Source organism: Chaetodon trifascialis, chromosome 5 (genome assembly GCF_039877785.1).
Source record: "Chaetodon trifascialis isolate fChaTrf1 chromosome 5, fChaTrf1.hap1, whole genome shotgun sequence".
In the NCBI taxonomy this organism is placed as follows: domain Eukaryota; kingdom Metazoa; phylum Chordata; class Actinopteri; order Chaetodontiformes; family Chaetodontidae; genus Chaetodon; species Chaetodon trifascialis.
In genome coordinates this window covers 14,764,436-14,785,105 of record NC_092060.1, presented here as the reverse complement: position 1 = coordinate 14,785,105, position 20,670 = coordinate 14,764,436, and the positions used below count along the sequence as shown (strand labels likewise).

The following is a 20,670-nucleotide window of genomic DNA, read 5'->3' as shown; positions in this document are numbered from 1 at the left end:
TTGCTCCGATCAAAAAGCCCTGTTGTCGTCCTCCAGCTTGCCCTCACATGACACCAGTGCGCGTATTGTAAATCAAACTGATGCGTATCCATAAACGCGCAGAATTAAGAGAGCACAATGGGCTCGCTGCGGTGGGCCAGTCCTTGGAGATCAAACAAAGACCATGCAGTCACACGTCGACTTCACAGCAGAGGAACTTACTTCTCTGTGCAGACTGTTACACATACAGGGCTGCTGGCTCACATCTCCAGGTGGTTCATTTCCCTAACCTTTTTGGTCAATGATCCAGTAGAAACACCGGATAGATTCGAGAAGTAACTTGTTTAGCCACCCTAACAGATCAGCTGTGTAGCGCTTACATTAAAATATGGCCTTTTATTATTAGTATTTTAACCAAATCTGCTATCACGCCGTGTTAGACCTCACCCAGAGAGTAAGATTACGAATGTCAGCGCGCCGTAATTCATTTCAGTGTGTAAATAAAGGTATTATTGTGAGGTGATCACTATTGTCTGGGGACACGGGCCCCCTTGTGTCTACAGAGGGAATAACATGCTTTTCATTTGGCAGGAAGTAGTTGTGGAAAAGACAATTTCTTTCTTTTATTTTGGTTTTACATACAGCACATTAGCATTAATTACAGAGTCCACAAAGCTTTTTTTTCTGTTTTATGAAGTCATTTTTCCCCTAATGAACAGCATAACAACACGTGTAAATCCGGAAGTGCTTATCAAGTGTGTTTGAGGACAAAAACAGGCTGTTACAATACATAATCAAAACTATTCACAAAGTGCAGAAATAACAAATACTGTGTTCAAATGGATATTATGTATTGAGTTTCACCAGTTCAAGCTAATTAAAAATGTATCGCTGTGTTCCCATTTTAGGCATGATGCTAGGATAATATCACAAAATAAAACACATACTGAAGCGGACAACACAGAAAGGACAAGTACAAAGCCACATATTTATGCTCAGGAAAAAGCTGATTTGACTGGCTGGTTCTACTAAAATGCAGTTTTTATAAATGTAGAAAATGTCACAAGAACCCAGCCATAGAAATATTAAAGCAGAGTAAGTGAACGGGTCACAATTCAGAGGAAAAAAATGCTTGAGGGGGAAAAAGATCCACTCTCTAGTGAGGTTTGAACCACAAACTGATAAATACATTTTTGGCTATACGGACTGGTGTGATTAATTCATATTCATGCATCTCTGCCAAACTGGAATAACATGTGTACTTCTAATTCAGTCATTTGTTATGAGGATGAAGACAATGTCAAACACTGTACAATGAAAACTCAGTCAGAGCCGTTTCTACACGACAAAAAGTTCTTTCCTCCAACATCTGAGAGAAATGTCTTCCTCTTGCTCATGCACTCAAATGTTTTTGAAAGCTGCAGAACTATTCGTTGGTTTCATCCACTTTGCCACTGGGCTCACAGAGGGGTCTTTTCTCCATCATGGTGTATGGAAAAGGTGGGACGTCGCAGCTCGTGAAGTCCAGTTTCTTGGGAACACTGCAGTTGCTTAAGTCAAGCTTCTTGAGCCGAGCCAGGCTCTTGATGCTGCCGGGGGGCCGGCCGGGGCTGACCTTGTACCCTGCTGCCTTGGTGGTTCCAAGGGGCCTCCCCGGGCTGGTTTTGAACCCAGCTGCCCGCGTCGTTCCTAGTGGACGTCCGGTACTTGTGCGGTAACCAGCTGACTTTGTGGTCCCTGATGGCCTCCCTCTCCGGCCTGACTTCACCATGCCCTTCTTCTTCTTAGAGCCATCAGGCCCTGCAGCTTCACTGCCCCTGACTTTCACCGTCTGAGGCAGGAAGTCATTCTGGGTGTCGTGCATTTGGCATGCCATGGCTTTCTGCATGCCCTGTGGCAAAGGGCCGAGGCCCGCAAGGGACAGCTGCAAACCAGGGGCTGTGGGAGAGGTGTAGAATTTGTTGGATTGTGTGCTACATAGATCAAAGTGGCTGGCTGGATGACAGTCCTCTGCCAGTCCACTCATACAATAGTCACTGTTGCTGCTGCTCACTTGATGCATCATTGTCTGTTGGAGTGCAGAGAGATGAAACATTAGGTAGGAGCATGCACACGTGTACCCTGACACACACAAGCCAAATGAGGCATTTTTAGTAGCTTACTATTTGGTGGAGCAAACAGGCCTTTTAGCGTTGCAGCACAAAGTGATGTCCAGACAAAGCGAGGTAAAGTGCAGTTGTGGTTTGCAAAACAAAAAAATACGGCATGCACAAAACAAAATGTTAACGTTTCCCCCCGAAAATGCTTAACTGTTTTAAGAACGTAATATTAATAGTTCGTACCTTATTTTTTGTTGGATGTTGGACTGGAAAGGGTTAATTTCGAATCGCATACATTTTCCTTCTCTGGCAGCCACAACATCTTTGTGAAGGCGCTGCACAAACTACGCCCTGGCGCTCATCAGCATCGTCCTGGTGCGGCACTGCGATTTCTGTTCTTTATTTCATGCTCATTTAATCCTTTCAGCAGAGGTTTAGATGAGAAGGGCAGCCATTTTCGCCTAGAAAAAAATGATAAAACAGGATGCGCTAACCGCGCATGCGCACGACGGCTTCCAGGAAACAGATCAGTGTCACCCAGTGTGGTTGCAATTTATACATTTACGCTACTCCTGAGACTGCAATCGCTGCATTGTGTCGACTTTTATTTTTTCTTAATAAATCATAGTGATGGTGAGGAAATACTGGCATCCAAGTGTCACAATCACAACAATGATCATTGACAACAAAGGGCTTCTCAGTTTTTGTACTTTTTATTAACATCCATATGAACTTAAGCACAGATACTGGATTCAAGGAGCAACTGCAGTGCTAGAACAAGTAGCAATATACATTTATCAGCGTTTCCTCTGACGGTCGCCTCCGATCTTTTAAATGAAAATTAAGTCCACAGGACTTAAGCTTCCTTGATGAGCTTGGTCAGCTTCTGAATCTTAGTTCTGGTGGACATGTCCGTGTACTTGTCTCCGATACTGACGATCATGCCACCCAGGATTGAAGGATCCGTCTGCAAGGAGAGAACAATTGAAATGACAGAGGACTTACATTACATTACTGATTCATTAAACTGACATCAGACTGTTTTTTTCTTTACTTGTGTTAGGATAAAGTCACCAAAGTGCAACATGGTCATTTTTATGTTTCTGGGGTCATACACAGACATGGTACCTTTGTTTCCAGCTTGATGGTTTCACCCTTCTGAAGAAAGCCATTGAGAGCTACTTTCAGTTCAGCAAGATTGGCTGCATCCAAAGGCTGAAATGGAAACACATTTATTGTTTGATTGTACGACATATTGACAGTAAAAAGAATGAAATTATTTACTTCTAAGTGACTGATATATAGTAAGGACTGTATATTTGAGGTTAAGCTTTGAAGTGTGGGACATTCAGCAGGAATACTTATCATGCACATCCGTCCATTTCATACCTGAGCAGTAATGACGGAGCAGATGACCTCTCCACGGTGTGCACTCATCATCTTACCAAAAGCTGCGATCACGTCACCAGTAAGAGTCAGGCGACCATTTTCAGACAGAACATCTACAAAACAAAAAGCAGGATAAGTCAGATGCACTTTTCTGTTCCTCTGCATCATGTAACAGAGTGTACAGCACTCATATTGTATTACATCAGTTCAAATCCAACTGGTCCTGTTCCACATATTTTTCAATTATATCAAAGTTAGAAATGTACGCTCCAAAGTTTATTTACACTATGATCAATACCAATATAACACATCTGTGTAGCAGTAATGCTGCTGTGGGAAATGCATTGTGGAGCTTACAACTGGCCAACTGAAAAGCTATTTTTATCTACATTTTTTGTATTTGAGGACATGTTTTTATACAATTGCAGTTCTCACACTTCATTGACAACCTTGCATAACACATTTAAATCATGCTGACAAATATTAAACAATAATGCTAGTGTAGCCACTATGTCTGACAATCCTTCGCTCTGTGTGACCTCAACAGGTCCTCCAGAGGTCACAGGAACCCAAGAAAGACATGAAGACCTGCAGTTCATTTCAATTTGAGTGTCCCTATAAACTAAGCTATCTACACAGTTGTCTTAAAAGGATACAGTTATGATAGAAACATTACAGTAAGAACTGTTTTTTAAACTGAACCCCACAGGCTGGTTTTCTTTAGCATGTGTCTCACATGTTCAGAACAAAAGACAAGAACCCCACATGTTACATTTAAACTGAGAAGCAGTTTCAAAACATTGTATATTGAAGTGTACTTGTGTTACTACTGCATACATACTGTTACTTCAGATAAACAAAACTATAAAATGTGAATTATTTGCATGTTGTTCCCTACAAGCAAACATAAAAAAAGTAATAGCATGTAAGACATATTCTTTGATTGCTTTGCAGTACAACAATTAAGTGTTTGTATCCTAACTGGTACATTCTGGAGAACCATCTTCTATGTATCATCAGCAAGTTTACTAGTGTCAGTGAGAAATGGTTTTAAACATTTGTACCCTTTACTAACCTACCAAATAGGCTAAACTTATCTTGGTTTTATAATTATATGCATGACACTACACTCACAAATACCCAATACACGCACAGTGTCCACTGTAGTCCACTTTTAAGACAATGCTGAGGCAGAGGTCTCACACACACACACACACACACACACACACACACACACACACACACACACACACACACACACACACACACACACACACACACACACACACACACACACACACACCAGCAGCAATAGGGCCACATATCCTGGTCAGGGATCACTCACTGATGAGGTTGATGGTCATGGGTGAAAGCTTAGCCTTTGCAAGAGCATCACCAAAGGTCTTCTGCTTGATGCTGCGCTTAACATGAGGATTCATGACAATACTGGAGAGCTTGGGGTCCTTGATCAGGGTCTGAAAAACAAAATATCACACAGCTGAAAGGAAGGAGAATTTCTGTACTTGAAGAGAGGTAGGTTGAGCCGAAGTAGCAAGGATTAGCCACATCTGACACTGATAAGATCATTACCTCAATGCTTTATTCCTCAGATATACATCATATTTATTTACATTTTTTAATGACACAGTTTAAATGAATTACCAACAATAATATCGTCATCACCTTGGGATGAAATGTTGAGGAAAACACTCAACAGGTCATCCATTGATCTCTACACCATTAAACTGCAATTTAGTGTTGTTTTATTTTTTTGCTTACAGAAACTTTTCCCAGCTCCTGCTCCATTTGGTCCAGCTTGTTCTGCTTGCTGGCAGCTGAGAACAGAGCAGTGGCATAGCGGCCCTCCACTCCATACACCTGAATGGGAGGCTGGAAGGACATAAACACAGATTAAAGATTTCTGTTTCAATGTGTCACCTTAGACGAGCGGCTATGCTTCGTGCCGTCTGACGATATTTACCTTGACCAGTTTTGATGCAGGTCTGATCACAGACGTGCTGAACTGGCGGACCTAGAAAAGAAAAAGCTATATAAAATACATGGTCTGAACACAGACAAACCTTAACTTGAACTGATGAACTATCAGCACGTTTTGTACCATTTACGTTAAAGACAGCTAGCTTGTAGGCTAACGCGTTAGCAGTCATTCAAGTGCAATGCATCAAGTGAATTTGTTAAGACATTCAGCGTTACCTCTGTGTTTCCAGAGGGTATACAATACTTAAGTCATTTTATAAGCTACAAAAATTCGGCCATAACTATGATAGAATCATTACAATCTCCAAAATCATTGAATGTCTTACCTGCTGCCCTAGCATGTGTGCTGCCATTTTCTCCTACAGCTGTCCAGAGTAGAACAAACGTCTGCGCATGTGCTTTTGAGAGGACCGCGTTTGCTTATGGGTAATGTAGGCTTATCGGCGTAGCGCCGTCTGGAAGATGGAGAAACTAAATTGGACAACCACAAATGTTGAAAAATCCTTAAAATGTCGAACTATTCGCATTATGTCAAGTGGAAAAAATACAATCAATGTTTTATTTTCAATAGCATATAGAAAGATCTAATTCTATAAAAAAAAGCACATTTCTACAACTGGCAGTTCATTACTACTTTCCTCGATGTCGCCATCTGTGGAGACGCTTTTTGTGACAATCAGTTTTTACTAAAACATCTCAACAAATACTGGATGAATTACCATCTTTATGCCATCTATGTAGTGAAAATGTGTGTTAGGCTAGCTTAGGTGTAAGACTTGCTTCAGAAGCCAAAACTAGTAGGTTAACCACCAATAGTGACAATCCTCTGTGGTTTGTCAAAATTATAAGTGGTTATATTATAATCGTAAAACACTCATCGTTTATCTTAAAGTTAGAAAAACAATAAATTATCTAATCTCTTTTATCCAGCTTCATACTTATGTTACAGGTCCTCTTAATTTCTTAACCAGCTATATGTTGTAATTACCTAAGTAGCAAAATTAGTAAGTAGCTGATTTGTCAGCTATGCTAACTGGTTGGCTTTAAAACAGCCATTGAAGGCTCTGTAATTACACTTTAAGAGCTTTTGTTTTTTCCATGCCACACAATAAAAGGAGGCTAAACAAAATTTGAGTTCCATCTCTGTGATACAGAATCGTTGGTCCTGACTGTTCTCGCTTTCGTCCAGCAGAGGGCAGAGCAACCAGCAATGTCACTTTTTAAATACCCGTCAGTCAGAAAACACAACGTTAGCAAGCTAAAGTAACGAAAAAATAATTAAAACAAACCCACCATATTCCCACCCGCTCGGACAAATCCATGTTTTTTAAATCTTCTATCTTGAGGGGCCCACCAGGGATGATATGACGTAATTATGATTTGTTGCCCAGCCTCGCTTTGGACCGGGAGTTGAAAGGGTTGGGTCCGTGATGTCTCTGAGCCAGTTTATTAGTCTTAACGAAAATAACGGATGTGTGTGACTTTGGTGTTTTAACAAGGAAAAATACATCATTTTTCATGTGAACTCAATTGTGTCCACACACTGCAGGGACGCAGAGCAGTTGACGCATTCGTTGTCGCGGAGCGCACACACACACACACACACACACACACACACACACACACACACACACACACACACACAAGCAGACAAACGCTCGCGCGCACACACACACTGAAGCTGCGAATGAGCAGGGAGCGTGCTCGGACGGAGCGTAGCCGGGCTACCAAAACGTAACGAAATAGCGGTTTAAAGCTGGTCGGCTCGCTAGCTGACGGCAAACCAGGCATGGACGACAAGTCTTTCACCAAGGAGCTGGATGGATGGATTGAACAACTGAATGAGTGCAAACAGCTGTCAGAGAACCAAGTCAAAGTCCTCTGTGAAAAGGTAAGGTTTGCGCAGGACGGGAGGCAGAGCTATCAGTCATTAGCTTTCCACGATGCTAGCGTACTGTTAGCTCTTAACATCTCCTCACTGGTCAGTAGTATTGAAGTATTGCCGAACGTCAGCTAATACACTCGGCCTTGCTTTGGAGCACACCATTTGGCTGCTGCTGCATACAGTACATCGCTACTGGAAACCACTCGCCAAGAAGATGGAGGGGCATGCCTGCAAATATGTTTTCCCTAGCTACGCCCACTCTTGGTACCTCTCCACCACTGAAGTGCACTGGCACCAGTTACCATAGCAAACTGTATCCTAATCTGCTGCATCCTGCATAACCTGAAAAGGGATAAATGTTCAGTATTTGCGTGGCTTAATACGATGTGTTTAAAAACAGTATGCACTACACTGCATCACACTCTGCGTTACCTGTTACCTGCATCATTCGGTGTTTTGTTGGTCCTCCATTTAAGGCCAAGGAGATCCTGACAAAGGAGTCCAATGTGCAGGAGGTGAGATGTCCGGTGACAGTCTGCGGAGATGTCCATGGTCAGTTTCATGACCTAATGGAGCTGTTTAAGATCGGGGGCAAGTCTCCAGACACCAACTACCTCTTCATGGGAGACTATGTTGACAGAGGCTACTATTCTGTGGAGACAGTCACTCTCCTGGTGTCTCTTAAGGTAAAAAAACAAAACAAAAAAAAGGAAAAAGACCACTGATGCTGTGATAAATAATGTAAGCAAGTCAGCATCAACTGGGATATGGATTTAGATTTGGGGAAGGACAATGTTCATGAGGGATCATTCCTGCATTTTGTTTACAAGCACATTTTTCTTGGTAGGTAAGGTTTCGTGAACGCATCACAATTCTCAGAGGGAACCACGAGAGCAGACAGATCACACAGGTGTACGGCTTCTACGACGAGTGCTTAAGGAAATATGGAAATGCCAACGTTTGGAAGTACTTCACAGATCTGTTCGACTATCTGCCCCTCACTGCACTGGTAGATAACCAGGTATGGTTGTGTATTCAGATGTGGCGTGTGACATTGAAGCTACAGGGACTCTGTCATTTATTTTCTCTCTCTTCTGTCAGATTTTCTGCCTCCATGGAGGACTGTCCCCTTCAATAGACACACTAGAACACATCAGAGCGCTGGATCGCCTGCAGGAGGTTCCTCATGAGGTAATATGAATATTTGGGGATTTTGTCGGTCTTTTGTGATGTTGACCAGTTGAATAGGTTAACCTGAGTTATGGGAAATTGTGATGGACATTTTTCACAATTTTGTGACAATTCATACATCGAGCGACAAATAAATAAAACTGTCGACACACACTGATCAATAATGAAAATCATCTATAGTTGCAGCCGTAACAAAGCCTTAAGCAGTTTTACAGAATCCCAAAAGTGTAGCTCTACATATTGTGTAGATTTTGTGTTTGCATGTACAGCAGACTAAACAACACTGATGTTTCCTCCATGTTTCAGGGTCCAATGTGTGACTTGTTATGGTCAGACCCTGATGACCGTGGTGGCTGGGGCATCTCACCCCGCGGTGCTGGTTACACCTTCGGGCAGGACATTTCTGAGACTTTCAACCATGCAAACGGCCTCACTTTGGTTTCAAGAGCCCACCAGCTGGTGATGGAGGTACTTTAACTTTATCCGCTGACACTGATTCAGTTTTTTTTCCTCAGACACTGCAGGTGCTGCTTTGACATTGCATGTTATACTGTAAATTTAAAATAAGTAACATGTAAGTAATGTCTTGATCCAGGGTTACAATTGGTGCCACGACCGCAATGTAGTGACGATCTTCAGTGCACCAAACTATTGTTATCGTTGTGGAAACCAGGCAGCAATCATGGAGCTTGATGACACATTGAAATACTCCTTGTAAGTAAAGTTTTGTTATATATATATTGTCATAAACATGTCTATTTTTCACATGGACTTGTGACACTTTCTTGAAGAATAATTCTCAAAATGTGACTAACAAGCAGTCCTGCCTTTTGTTTGCTTTAGCTTACAGTTCGACCCCGCGCCACGCAGAGGAGAGCCCCATGTGACGCGGCGTACGCCAGACTATTTCCTGTAAAGATCATTGGTGAGGATGGCTGGAGGCCGCACAGAGGCTTGACAAAAGATGTATTCATAACCCCATGGACCAAAAAAAATATGTGCCATAATCACAGTGAAATGGAAACTATCACATCTAGCTAAAGACCACCATCCTTTTAACTTTTTCCTCTCTGTGCATGATGTTTTTATTGCTAGAAATGATTGCTACTATGAACAATACCGTCACAATACCTGCTGGTTTGTCAGGAAACATGAATAAACTAACGCTGAGAGTAACAACTACATGTAAGTACTGTTTGTGTTAGGGTGTTAATGACAACCAGAGTGTGTTGCCATATACAGTATGTAAGGTGCATCTTTCACTTGGCATGGCCTCAAATCAAAGGTTGCAGTAAACATAATGTGAACTCTTTTCTTTTTGTAACTGAAGCGCAATAGTTTTATTTTGTGAAGTGAGATGATAGGGTTAGATGTCGAAAATCAATCTGTTCTCTTTGCACTTTTGTATTTGATTTTTATCACATGGCACTGACGGACTATGTTGTTTTTTATACCCTGTTATAGTGTAAGTAGCTCTCTTTCTGCTCTGCTGTCTCTTATGGGAGTCAATGTAATTCATTTAAATAGGCAATATTGATAAAAACTACATCAGATGTAAAAAAAATAATAATAATAACTTAATGTTTTGCAGCCGCAGCTACACAAAATAAAGACTGAAGTTGCTTCGTCATTTATTTTCTTTAGGTGCAGTTTGTGGCTTTCTTCCCTCTCACTGGTGACCACTAGATGGAAACAGACCCCTAAAAAGTGCTGATAATAAACTCCGATCGGGTAACCAGCCTTATTGTGGATGTGTGCAGCACATTTTCATGCATTTATTTTTTTATAGGCAGCCATGTGGTATATATCATGACTTTGAAACATGAAAAACAAGATTACTGGCAGCCAAGCCACCGAGTACTCACAAAGTTATCACGTTTTCCTATGTATGTTTTATAGATATAAAACAAAGAATGCTCTGGAACGTTGACTTGTACGCGTTAGTGTCGCCTGTTCATGTCAGGCTGGTTCATAGAGTCGAGCGTGTGGAAATCCAAAGTTTCAGCCGTCAGTAATGATTTACAGCCAGACCGTCAAGTTGACGAGAATGTCAGCGCGTTAACGGATGTGGAGCCGCTGAACATAAAAGCCTAATTTCAAGTGAAATACAATTAAGCTTGTGACCAAATGTCTACCTAAGACTTTAGTGTTTGATTGAAAAGTAGAGAAACATCGCGCATTTTCAGAACTTTTTGTCCCCGTTGGTCACATACCGCTCGGCCTCTGGTCTTGCTCAGTGCGGAGCGCAGACTTGAGGCAGGACTTTTATTTTGTCAGAGAGGTTCCTGACACGGCTGGATGTGCCCGTGCGCGCTGCTGTGTGGCTGCGCTGACGCTGCTGCATGTAAAATTAGCTGGCTGCAGCCTTTCAGGGACACCTCTTGCGGACCACCGGAGCCCACCGTGCAGTAAGTAACCTGTCCGTCTTATAAAAATGTGTCCATCAATACGTCGGCACAGAAAGGAGCTGCGCGCACTTTGCGTCTGAGGTCTGAGGAAGTGTCATTAGACGCGTTTGGCTCCTGGAGAAAGCCCGCTGGATGTGTGGATGTGGCAGGCTGATACTAGTTGAATCTGGGGCGCACAGCTGGACAACTAACGGGCCCGGACAGATGCAGTGCCTAATTGGTCGTTTTAAAAGGATGATATTTAGGTTCTTATCGTTTGGTAAATCTTTAAGATCCTTGTTCAGATGCCGAAAACACCTCCAGTTACAGTCCAGATTTGACTGGTCTACGTCGGGTTGAACAATTGATCGTATCCAGTCACAGAGCATGTTTACCTTGCGACCACTGAGAAAGCAGCTTCTTCTAGATATTATGAAGGTTCAAATATCTGCATTGGGATGCTGCTTGTAGTATAATGTATTTGACTGTAAGATGTTGGGAATTACAGGTAATGTGTCGCCGTGTAGGCCACCTTTGATTGGTTGAGAGTGAGGGCAGAAGCAGTTAAGAGTTTCGATCAAAGGCCGCGTCAGTTCAAAGTTCACTCCTCTCATATCACCTTCAATTAATGCTGTTAACATCAGGAAGTGTCCTGCGACCACTGCCCAAAGCAGCTCACGCAGTGATCTAGTGTTTTTTTTTTTTTTTTTTTTTTTTTTTTTTGCACGAGCTCATAGAAAGGGGTGTTTTGTTGTCATCTCGTGAGAAGCCAGTGGAGTTTAATTCAATTTAAAGAGACAGCACGCGCCCTGCACGCCACGTCCGCCGGCCAACAAGAGACTTTTCTTGTTTTCTTGTCAATCCAGCAGCCATCTTTGGTGCAATTTCAGGTGGAGTTTCATCATGCTGCTGCGGGTCCCTGCGTTGACTTGCTGCACTTTGGTGTCTCCCAGTGGCTCATCTGGAACATGGAACAAATGGTTAAAAACCAGATCAGACTGGGTTCCATGGACCCACACACAGGGCAGAACGAGCATGCCGCATCCACAAAGCGGATGTTTTCATAGTGCAGTGTCTCTGTTCAGTGCAGGCCAGTCTTATCTGGTTCTACACTGTGAAATCACACATGCATAAAGTTTATATCAGTGGTGGTGACAATAAATGATAAAATCCATATATTGCATAACCCGACTGTACAATGCTCACTTTACTCTAATACAATTTGGAATGAATAGCTAAATATAAGAAATACTTTGTCCAGTTATTCACAGATACACGCAGAGGGCTTTGTCACTTTCCAAGAGCCGCTTTTCAGCCACAGTTTGGGGGTTGGTGTGTGCCCATAATAGGGCTTTGCAATTTAGTGCTTCACAAGCCTTGTGTCAGGTCAGCCGTTACCATAGCAACATTATGCTGAATAAGCAGCACGGCAATCCAGACAGGGGCTTTATTTTCAGGAGTCCTCCTTCACTGACTTGTGTCTGCGAAAGGCAACAAGCAGCGAAAGGCTGTAACTCCCAGGGTGAGAGCTGGAGCAGGGCCCTGAGATCCTGCAACTGTATCAGTCAAGATCAGCCTGATGCAGCGCAGTCATGAAACGCAGTTATTCCAGACAAGCAACGCTCAGACATTCATGCTTCAATACAGCTGAAATGCAGCGTGTTTGTCTCAGATTGCCCTTCTTGCTTCCGTTTATCCACTCCACAAGAAGGCGGCTGAAAATGGTTTAACCTTAAAGCATCATTCCTGCACACTTTTGTGCACCGACAAATCCCTGATGTGACTACTGTAACGTTTTTCTTTCCCCAGATAAATATGGCAGCAGAGCTATCCACTTCCATAAACATCAAGGAGCCCCGGTGGGACCAGGGCACATTTGTAGGTCGGGCAAAACATTTCTTCACTGTCACAGACCCCAGGAACGTCCTCCTCACCAACGAACAGCTAGCTCACGCACACAAAATCATCACTGACTACAGGTACACCAGGCTACAGCTACAAGCTGCTGTGTGCCAGTAACTCAATGTGCATTCAGTGCTCTGATGAGTTTGCTTTAAATGTTACCTTTACTGTCTCCAAGGCAAGGTATAGTCTCCCCAGGACTGACAGAAGATGAACTGTGGAAAGCCAAATATGTTTTTGATTCGGCTTTCCATCCCGACACTGGAGAGAAGATGATCCTGATCGGCCGCATGTCAGCACAGGTTCCCATGAACATGACCATCACTGGATGCATGATGACATTTTACAAGTAAGCTGATGTATTTATGTCTATGTACTACTACCATACTACTGCTGAAGATATTACCACAACAGGCCTTATTCACAGCAAATGTTTTGACATGTCACAATAGGAAACACACAGGTGTAAATAATAAAATGAGCAATGGCTGAATTCCAATTAGCTGCTCCAGTTTCAAGGTCCTTGTATTGTGCATGCTGGCTCATTGTCACACTGAGTGGGACTCCCGATAATATTCTTGTAACTTGAAAAAAATAGTATAATTTGTGCATTTTTCTGTATCACTGAAGGACACCTGGAAAAGAAAATATTCATTTAAAAGGAGCAATGTGTAAGAATTTGGCCACTTGCCCAAGGTCACCCCAAACAAATAGCACATCACCAGAGTAATCGCTAACTGCTCCTCCCTGTACTTTTTGCTGTAGCTACTAGCTGCTGTTAGCCAGTTAGCTCAGTTAGCAGTGCAGCTAGTAGCCCTATTATCTGACCAGTCTGCCCTAACTGAAAGCTCTCAGCAATTAAGCTCATCTTTGTTTGATAAAAGAGAGAAATTTGAATTCAGAAGGTGTAGGGTTGTATTTTTCTGTTTAATAAGGAAAGTAAGTGGAAGAATATTTACGTTCTTGACATTTTGTGATACCAAGCAAACTGGCCTCTCACATACATCTCCTAGCTGAACCAACATGGGGCTATAATATTGGACTGCTGCCTCTTGAGGTACAAAATGGTATTACAATGTGGGCTGGGGCTAGCTGGTTAACATGCTAACTTTAGCACGTATCACTGCAACACAATACACAGGTGTCTCTGATATAACAGACACAGAATTGTTTTTTAATTGTTGAATGTTTTAAACCCAAATTCTTTCATGCATATCACATATTGCACCTTTAAGCCAAATTATCCACATTTTTAATGTTAATTCATAATAGAGTCCGTTTTCATGCTTCCTAACCAAAACCAGGAAATCCAGCCTTCAGTAAACCTGATAAAATCCAGTCTTTCCCTCTGTCGACCCTCTGCACGATCCTTGCTTATGATGTTTGCCATCTTGCAGAACAACTCCAGCGGTGTTGCTTTGGCAGTGGATCAATCAGTCTTTCAACGCAATAGTCAACTATACCAACAGGAGTGGTGATGCTCCGATCACAGTCAGGTAAGAGACAGACGTTCTGGCACCGACGCTGGCTCATTTTAACCCTTTAATTCAACAGTTTTTGTGTGCACAGTTTTTTGCGTGATGTGACCGGTGACTCTTTTGTTTGCAGTCAGCTTGGCACAGCTTATGTGTCTGCCACCACAGGGGCAGTTGCCACCGCTCTAGGACTAAATGCACTAACAAAGGTATCAGTTCATCTAACCCCATTCTACATCTCATTTTAATGTATCAACTTCAACCGCATGGGTGTGCTGACATGAAGGTAGCCACGCACAGATAGCCTCTTTGTCGTAGACGAGCTGCATTACTTACAGGCTGCGGTATCTCGTTCATCTGCCAGCTTTTGTAGTGACTTTGTGTTATCTGTCCTGGTTAATGGTAGAAAAGAATCTATGTACAGCATCTGAACTATAAGCTGCAGTAACCTCAGACTTCCACTAGTCTGAAAGGTTACGTTGACGATGCTATCAGGGCGCAGCAGAGCCAAGTGATTCATTTCTCCCCTCCTGTTTTTATGCCTTGTCTCTCCTCCTGTAGCACATCTCACCCCTGATTGGACGATTTGTTCCTTTTGCTGCTGTAGCTGCTGCTAACTGTATCAACATCCCACTGATGAGACAAAGGTAAGGAGGACACACAGCACTCAGCAAAGTGCATCATCACGCAGCATGTCGACAACACACGATGGCTTTGACGTCAAGACGACGTGACAGTAAAGGCGGAAAAGTCCACGCAAACAAAGATTTTAAGGCCGTTTGTAATAAAAGGTCAGCTGGATTACTCTGATTTAATCTGTTTCGCCTCCTTGTCTTCAGAGAACTTCAACACGGCATTCCCATAACAGACGAGAATGACAACAGGTTAGGAGAGTCGACGAAAGCTGCACAGCAGGCCATCTCTCAGGTTGTGGTCTCCAGAATCCTCATGGCTTCTCCAGGAATGGGTATGAATAGCTTTGTGTCATCAGTCCAGTTAGACCACCTGATGTGAGCCTTGTTCACTCCCATTTGGGAACTGGTGGCGTCATTTAATTAAAAGGAAAACGAAAACCACAAACTTTGTTGTACGTTTACAGTTTTGGTGCATTGTGCAGTGATATTTTATGTATATTTTCAGCTATTCCCCCATTTTTGATGAACCATTTGGAGAAGAAGGCCTTTCTGAAGGTAGGCATATTTCTGACTCGGTTGCTGCAGTGACCTCATCACAGGTTTAAAATACTGCAAAGTTTGAAGAGAAATGGTGGGAACCTCATGTCCCACGCTGCGGCTGCCACTCGGTTTTCTTTTAGTCATCACACATCAGAGGCATGAAAAGCACTGAGGACATGAGGCCACTCTAGTATGGGAATTCACCACTGCTTTTGTGCCCCTCATTCGTTTTTCTGCCTGGTCTTTTCAGAAGTTCCCATGGATGAGTGCACCTATTCAAGTCAGCCTGGTGGGATTCTGGTGAGTCGTCAGAGATGGTCCACCTGATAAGTGGCCATGTGAAATTCCTTTGAAATTTCAACCTCATTTCTTGCTACAAGGATACGAAATGTCATTCATTCCTGGATTTATGGCACTTTAAAGGCTGCTGTTCAAGTTATTACGAAATATGTCAAGAGGAATGTGCTCGTTAGATGTGTTCCCTAAATAACATCACGGAGCTCTCTCAGCCCATCTCACTGTAATTTGGTGGCAGGTTTTGGGAGGTTTTCAGGTGCTCAGTAATTTGGTTATGGTAACAGTGAAGTGATCGCCAGCAGGCAGAGTTTTACAACATTTTCAGTAATTTAAACAAACATGTCACATGTTCTGTGAAATCATCTCACATGCTGATGTTTCCTGGTTTCCATTTAACTTCCTGTGACCTCTGAATTACCAATTAAAATCATGTGTATCATTCCTTTAGTTCAGCAGTGGTTTGAGCAGCACATCCTCCCAACTGGGACACACACGCAGAAAAGCAGACTTGTTGTAGAGATGGATGACATGCCAATACACGCCATCAGGTGGTCTGGCATCTTTTGCCACACTTTACATATCAAGCTAACTTTCTCTTTTATATCTGGTTCTTTGGGCCACTGTGTGCAATGCAACAAGTCAATCAGCAGCAGAGTTTTTGGCAAAATTGGATTTTAGTGGGATTTTAGCTTCAGTGGGATTAAGTTGATAAAATTTACAATCCCAGCATGTCATTAGCCAGACTAGCCGTGTAGCTGTATGGATGAAAATGTTGTTCTGTCGTTGGATCGATATTGATGAGCAATACAATGTCCACAAGTGAACCAAGGTAGTGCCACACCAAATCCTGAAGATGTCCCTTCTAATGGGGCAAATTAATACTCCCTAAGTCATGTTTCTCCCCTCTACTCCTTGAATTATTCCCTGTTATGGATATTCTGTAACAGGTAAGGTTAGAATCCAATAGCATCCAGATGGAGCAAGCAACAGATTCAGGAATTGTTTGGCAAGCCAATCAGCTGGCAGTCCCACCCAGTAACAGATCCAGGAAGAGCAAGGCAACAAACATAGTCAGATACAGCAGACAAAGGTAATTACCAGAGGGCAGAGGAGCAGACGAAGTCAGAAGCAGGGTCGATACTGAGAAGGCAGGCCGAGGATAATTGCTGGAGAGTCTTGCATGAGGACAAGGATCAGTCTGGCGATGGCTGAGATTGGGAGAGCTGCTTGAGTACTGCTCTGATTGGGTGTCAGGTCTGTGCTCAGGTGATAAGGGAGGTGGGAGTGGCTGAGTGGTGAACTTGTGCAGATGAAGGTGGCAGCAGACTGTGACATATTCTATACCTGTCTCCTACATATGTCGTTCTCTATTGGATAGTCAAAACTGAACATAAGCTCTGACTGTACCTACATATGCCCTGACTTCCACCCCTCTAACTGAGGACACTTCGACCTACTTCCTTAATAGAAATGTGAATACTTGAGATTCCTCCTTGAATGGTCCTCTCTATGTGTGTACAGTTTATCTATAAGACCTTGGTTACCACCGAAGCTGAGACAGGGAGAGACTTCCTATCTGCTATCTGTCTCACTGCCCTTTTGAATATTATGTTAATGTGTGACTGTCTGAGGTCAGAACGGCCTGTGATAGAAAATTTCTTCACACCCTCAGTCTCTGCTATCCTTGTGTTTTTATGTGAACATGTTACACATTACACCCGCGAACCATCAGCATGCTAACATTGATATTGTGCGCATGTTAGTATTGATATTGTATTTAGTACAGCCTCGCAGAGCCGCTAGCATGGCTGTAAGCACTTTGTCTTGTTTAATCCATAAACACTTTCTCAGCTTCTTCATAATATATGTATCAGTATCACAATTATCAATAACATGTACATGGACATACACACCTGTTTTAAAGTACACTTGAAAGAAGCACATGGCTGAATTGACCCTCTCTCCTGTGCATCTCTTGTGAAGCTCTGGACTGTATGCTGTATATTTCACAGATCTGTACGTCTTTTTCAGCCTGGTGTTTGCCACGCCGCTGTGCTGTGCATTGTTCCCTCAAAAGAGGTGAGTGAAACATTCAAACCTGACACTGAGCTGTAACCAGTCACAGGCACAGAGCCTTGGCTTTTCACGAGTTGAAGATATGCACAGTTTGCATAATTCTTTCCTGCCTGAAAAGTTGCATAATACCCATTAACCCATTAACTCCTTCATGTCTCCCATTGCTCCCCCTGATCCAGCTCTATGTCAGTCAGCCGCCTGGAGCCGGAGCTGCAGGAGAAAATCCTCGCCAGCCACCCGGGAGTGGAGAGGGTCTACTTCAACAAAGGGCTATGAGCGTGCAGCCCCCTCATCCAAACACTGCCATAACACAGCTGCAGGCTCAGTCCTCGCCTCTCTGCCAGCCCTCCTCATTCAGTGTGCCAAAGTTAAGTTAGTGTCTCCTCATTTCCACCATCCACGATGGATATCTGAGGACTCCCTCTCTCAGTCAGTCTCTTCGTAACGAGATGTTTGCTTTTGTCGATGTGATTGTTGATTTTTATCATAACTGCTCGAGAAGATTTTCTCCGACTGGGCCCGGATGAAAAGTACATCGTTTATCATGACAGATACTGTATAGTGGCCCATGTAAGGTCGTTTTAAGTGGATGTTTTTATTTTTCTGTGCAGTATTTTTTTTTAAAGTAGGTGACTTGTTGCGTGTATGTCGCCACCGAACCATTTTCACACTCTCATAACTATAAGGGTGGCTGTCGTCTTATTTCTTACCTGTATAGTTATTGATTATAATCAGATGTTGACGCTGATTAGTCAAAGACCTCTGCAGTTCTTGCATTTGCCAAATCTGTACTCACATCTTTTTAGACCTCATCAACGATTACAACCTCCTACTCTTGTTATTTCAAAGAATGCCATTCACTTTAACTCACTTTAGTTCATTTTGCCAAATGAGTGATATTCAGTGAGCCTTGAGGCCTCCTGACAGCTAACCATTAATCTGAAAACGAGTCTCCAGGGATCCACCACGTGAAATGTGATGCTATGATTGTGGCAACCATTGGTGGGCCAACACGGTGCTATTTGATGTCTTAATAATCAGCATTTATCATACTATTTATTCTGCTTGCCAAACACGTGCGAACAAGCTACTCCACATGTGAGATTTAATCCGCAATTTGAAGAAAATAGTTTTCTCTGTGTATTCAGTGGCACTGAGGCTTCACTCAGGAGAGCTGAACGGTGGTGCGAAAGAGTTATTAATGATGATTTCACACTGGCTCCCATTTACATAATCCCTAATCTCCAGTAGTTAATCCAGGACTTTGTGATCACGGTATCTGATACCAACAAAATTCAACAGCTCATTCATGCCTTACTCAGACTCGTATGGTATCTATCTTCTGTACCTGAATGCAGCAGCCGTAGACGTTTGATCAGTAGCTCACGAAGTGACACATTTTAGAGTTATGTGGCAGATTTAACATGTTGTTTTGGACATATTATAGCACATTTCTACATTTGGAATCTATGTATGATATAGATGTCCATATTGCAGAAAAAATGCCAAAACATTCTTAAGGTAGTATTTTTCAAGGCACCGATCACATACAGACGGATCCATCTGACCACTATTCATTGTAAATATGACTTTTGCCAGTATGAGCCTGCTCTGCGGAGGCAGAGAGTGCATACGTCAGTTCACTGGAGCATCACACAGAATTACTTTGACCTCAGCCTGGTGACATTCAGGCCAGTTCTCAGATAAAATCTTGCATCATTAAAGCCCCCCTGCTCAGTATTTTTGTATTTTGTGAGAAATATGCACACCTTAGTTATTACATGCAGTTACATCAGCACAGTATCACAAGGCTCTTTCCTGAGCTGATAAAGCAGGTGCAGTCTCATGTCGTAACTTTTGTTCTGTTCCTGTCCTGCAGCAGTCAGTATTCAGATGATAATGCCCGTCCAGTATGTTTGGACACAGACGATGTAAACTGTGTTGTGTGGGCCTGACGGCATTTACAGCGACTGTATTTTACTGTGTGAAGTTGAATTCTTGGACAGTATCAGAGCAGAGAGACTGAACAGCAACACGCCAGGTTTATCTGTGGACATTTTCAAATCAGGGACGAGAGTGAAAAAGATGGACTTGAAGCCACAAAACTCACAAGCAGTATTTTGCAATTTCTTCAACCAACTTAACAAAAAAAAAAACAAACAAAAAAAAAAAAACTTGAGGTGTGTTTAAATAATTAGGTCCAATAAATGGAGATGCTTACATTTCAAATTTAAATATAAACATCTTAAATGCTTGTGAACACTGATTTGATCTCATTGCATCTTTTTGCTCATCACGGTGTGTAATTTCTGTAAGGTGTTTAATGTTTAATGTGCTGTAAATCTACTACATATATTGCTGTATAAGTAACTTTATTTTAGATCGTCAGTGTTTCCAGAGAGACGTGTTGGAGCTGGAGCTGTTCCCTTGCTGGTTCGAAGTGAAGTTTGTCATTATAGTGTTCAAGGTAACTGAATGTACCATTTTCTGATTCCAGCTGTTGGCGGTGTGTTAGACCAGAAAAGCACAATGTTGTAACATATTTCAAAAGCTGCACATTTTTAGAACTTGTTAAACACGTTTAGTTTCCGCACCGCAGTGCTTCTCAGTGCATCCTTGATCAGTGAGGGGACAAGAAAAGATGACCTCTAAACTCGCCCTTTTGTATACATTAATTCTGATTATTATTCCCTTTACGTCTAACTGTATCTAATGAGAACTAACAAAAACATGAAATTAACTACATAATAAATAATATGTTCACAAGCTTCAATCTACCAAATGAAATCAAATGTCACTACAGCCAAAGCGATACAA

General features: G+C 42.5%; 4 protein-coding genes across 4 annotated transcripts; 2 read left to right on the top strand and 2 right to left on the bottom strand.

Annotated features, from left to right (window-relative positions):
• Positions 1–577: 577 nt before the first annotated feature.
• LOC139331047 (UPF0461 protein C5orf24 homolog) lies at positions 578–2,559 on the bottom strand. The gene is made up of 2 exons (XM_070962315.1): positions 2,322–2,559; positions 578–2,047 (listed from the first exon to the last, which is right to left on the bottom strand). Exon 2 carries the CDS (start codon positions 2,042–2,044, stop codon positions 1,406–1,408), a length of 639 nt encoding a protein of 212 aa, XP_070818416.1. The 5' UTR covers positions 2,045–2,047; positions 2,322–2,559; the 3' UTR covers positions 578–1,405.
• A 213-nt stretch (positions 2,560–2,772) lies between these two features.
• Positions 2,773–5,910, bottom strand: atp5po (ATP synthase peripheral stalk subunit OSCP). Its single transcript, XM_070962596.1, has 7 exons — positions 5,792–5,910; positions 5,449–5,499; positions 5,247–5,357; positions 4,813–4,942; positions 3,468–3,580; positions 3,207–3,293; positions 2,773–3,045 (listed from the first exon to the last, which is right to left on the bottom strand). Exons 1-7 carry the CDS (start codon positions 5,816–5,818, stop codon positions 2,935–2,937), a joined length of 630 nt encoding a protein of 209 aa, XP_070818697.1. The 5' UTR covers positions 5,819–5,910; the 3' UTR covers positions 2,773–2,934.
• Positions 5,911–6,842: 932 nt separating this feature from the next.
• Positions 6,843–10,171, top strand: LOC139331046 (serine/threonine-protein phosphatase 2A catalytic subunit alpha isoform). The gene is made up of 7 exons (XM_070962314.1): positions 6,843–7,356; positions 7,827–8,036; positions 8,198–8,371; positions 8,452–8,541; positions 8,848–9,009; positions 9,137–9,255; positions 9,385–10,171. Exons 1-7 carry the CDS (start codon positions 7,255–7,257, stop codon positions 9,455–9,457), a joined length of 930 nt encoding a protein of 309 aa, XP_070818415.1. The 5' UTR covers positions 6,843–7,254; the 3' UTR covers positions 9,458–10,171.
• A 666-nt stretch (positions 10,172–10,837) lies between these two features.
• Positions 10,838–19,998, top strand: sfxn1 (sideroflexin 1). Its single transcript, XM_070962003.1, has 11 exons — positions 10,838–10,949; positions 12,738–12,907; positions 13,009–13,179; positions 14,228–14,326; positions 14,439–14,514; positions 14,867–14,952; positions 15,145–15,272; positions 15,446–15,495; positions 15,731–15,780; positions 17,809–17,856; positions 18,033–19,998. Exons 2-11 carry the CDS (start codon positions 12,744–12,746, stop codon positions 18,127–18,129), a joined length of 969 nt encoding a protein of 322 aa, XP_070818104.1. The 5' UTR covers positions 10,838–10,949; positions 12,738–12,743; the 3' UTR covers positions 18,130–19,998.
• The last annotated feature ends 672 nt before the right edge of the window (positions 19,999–20,670 follow it).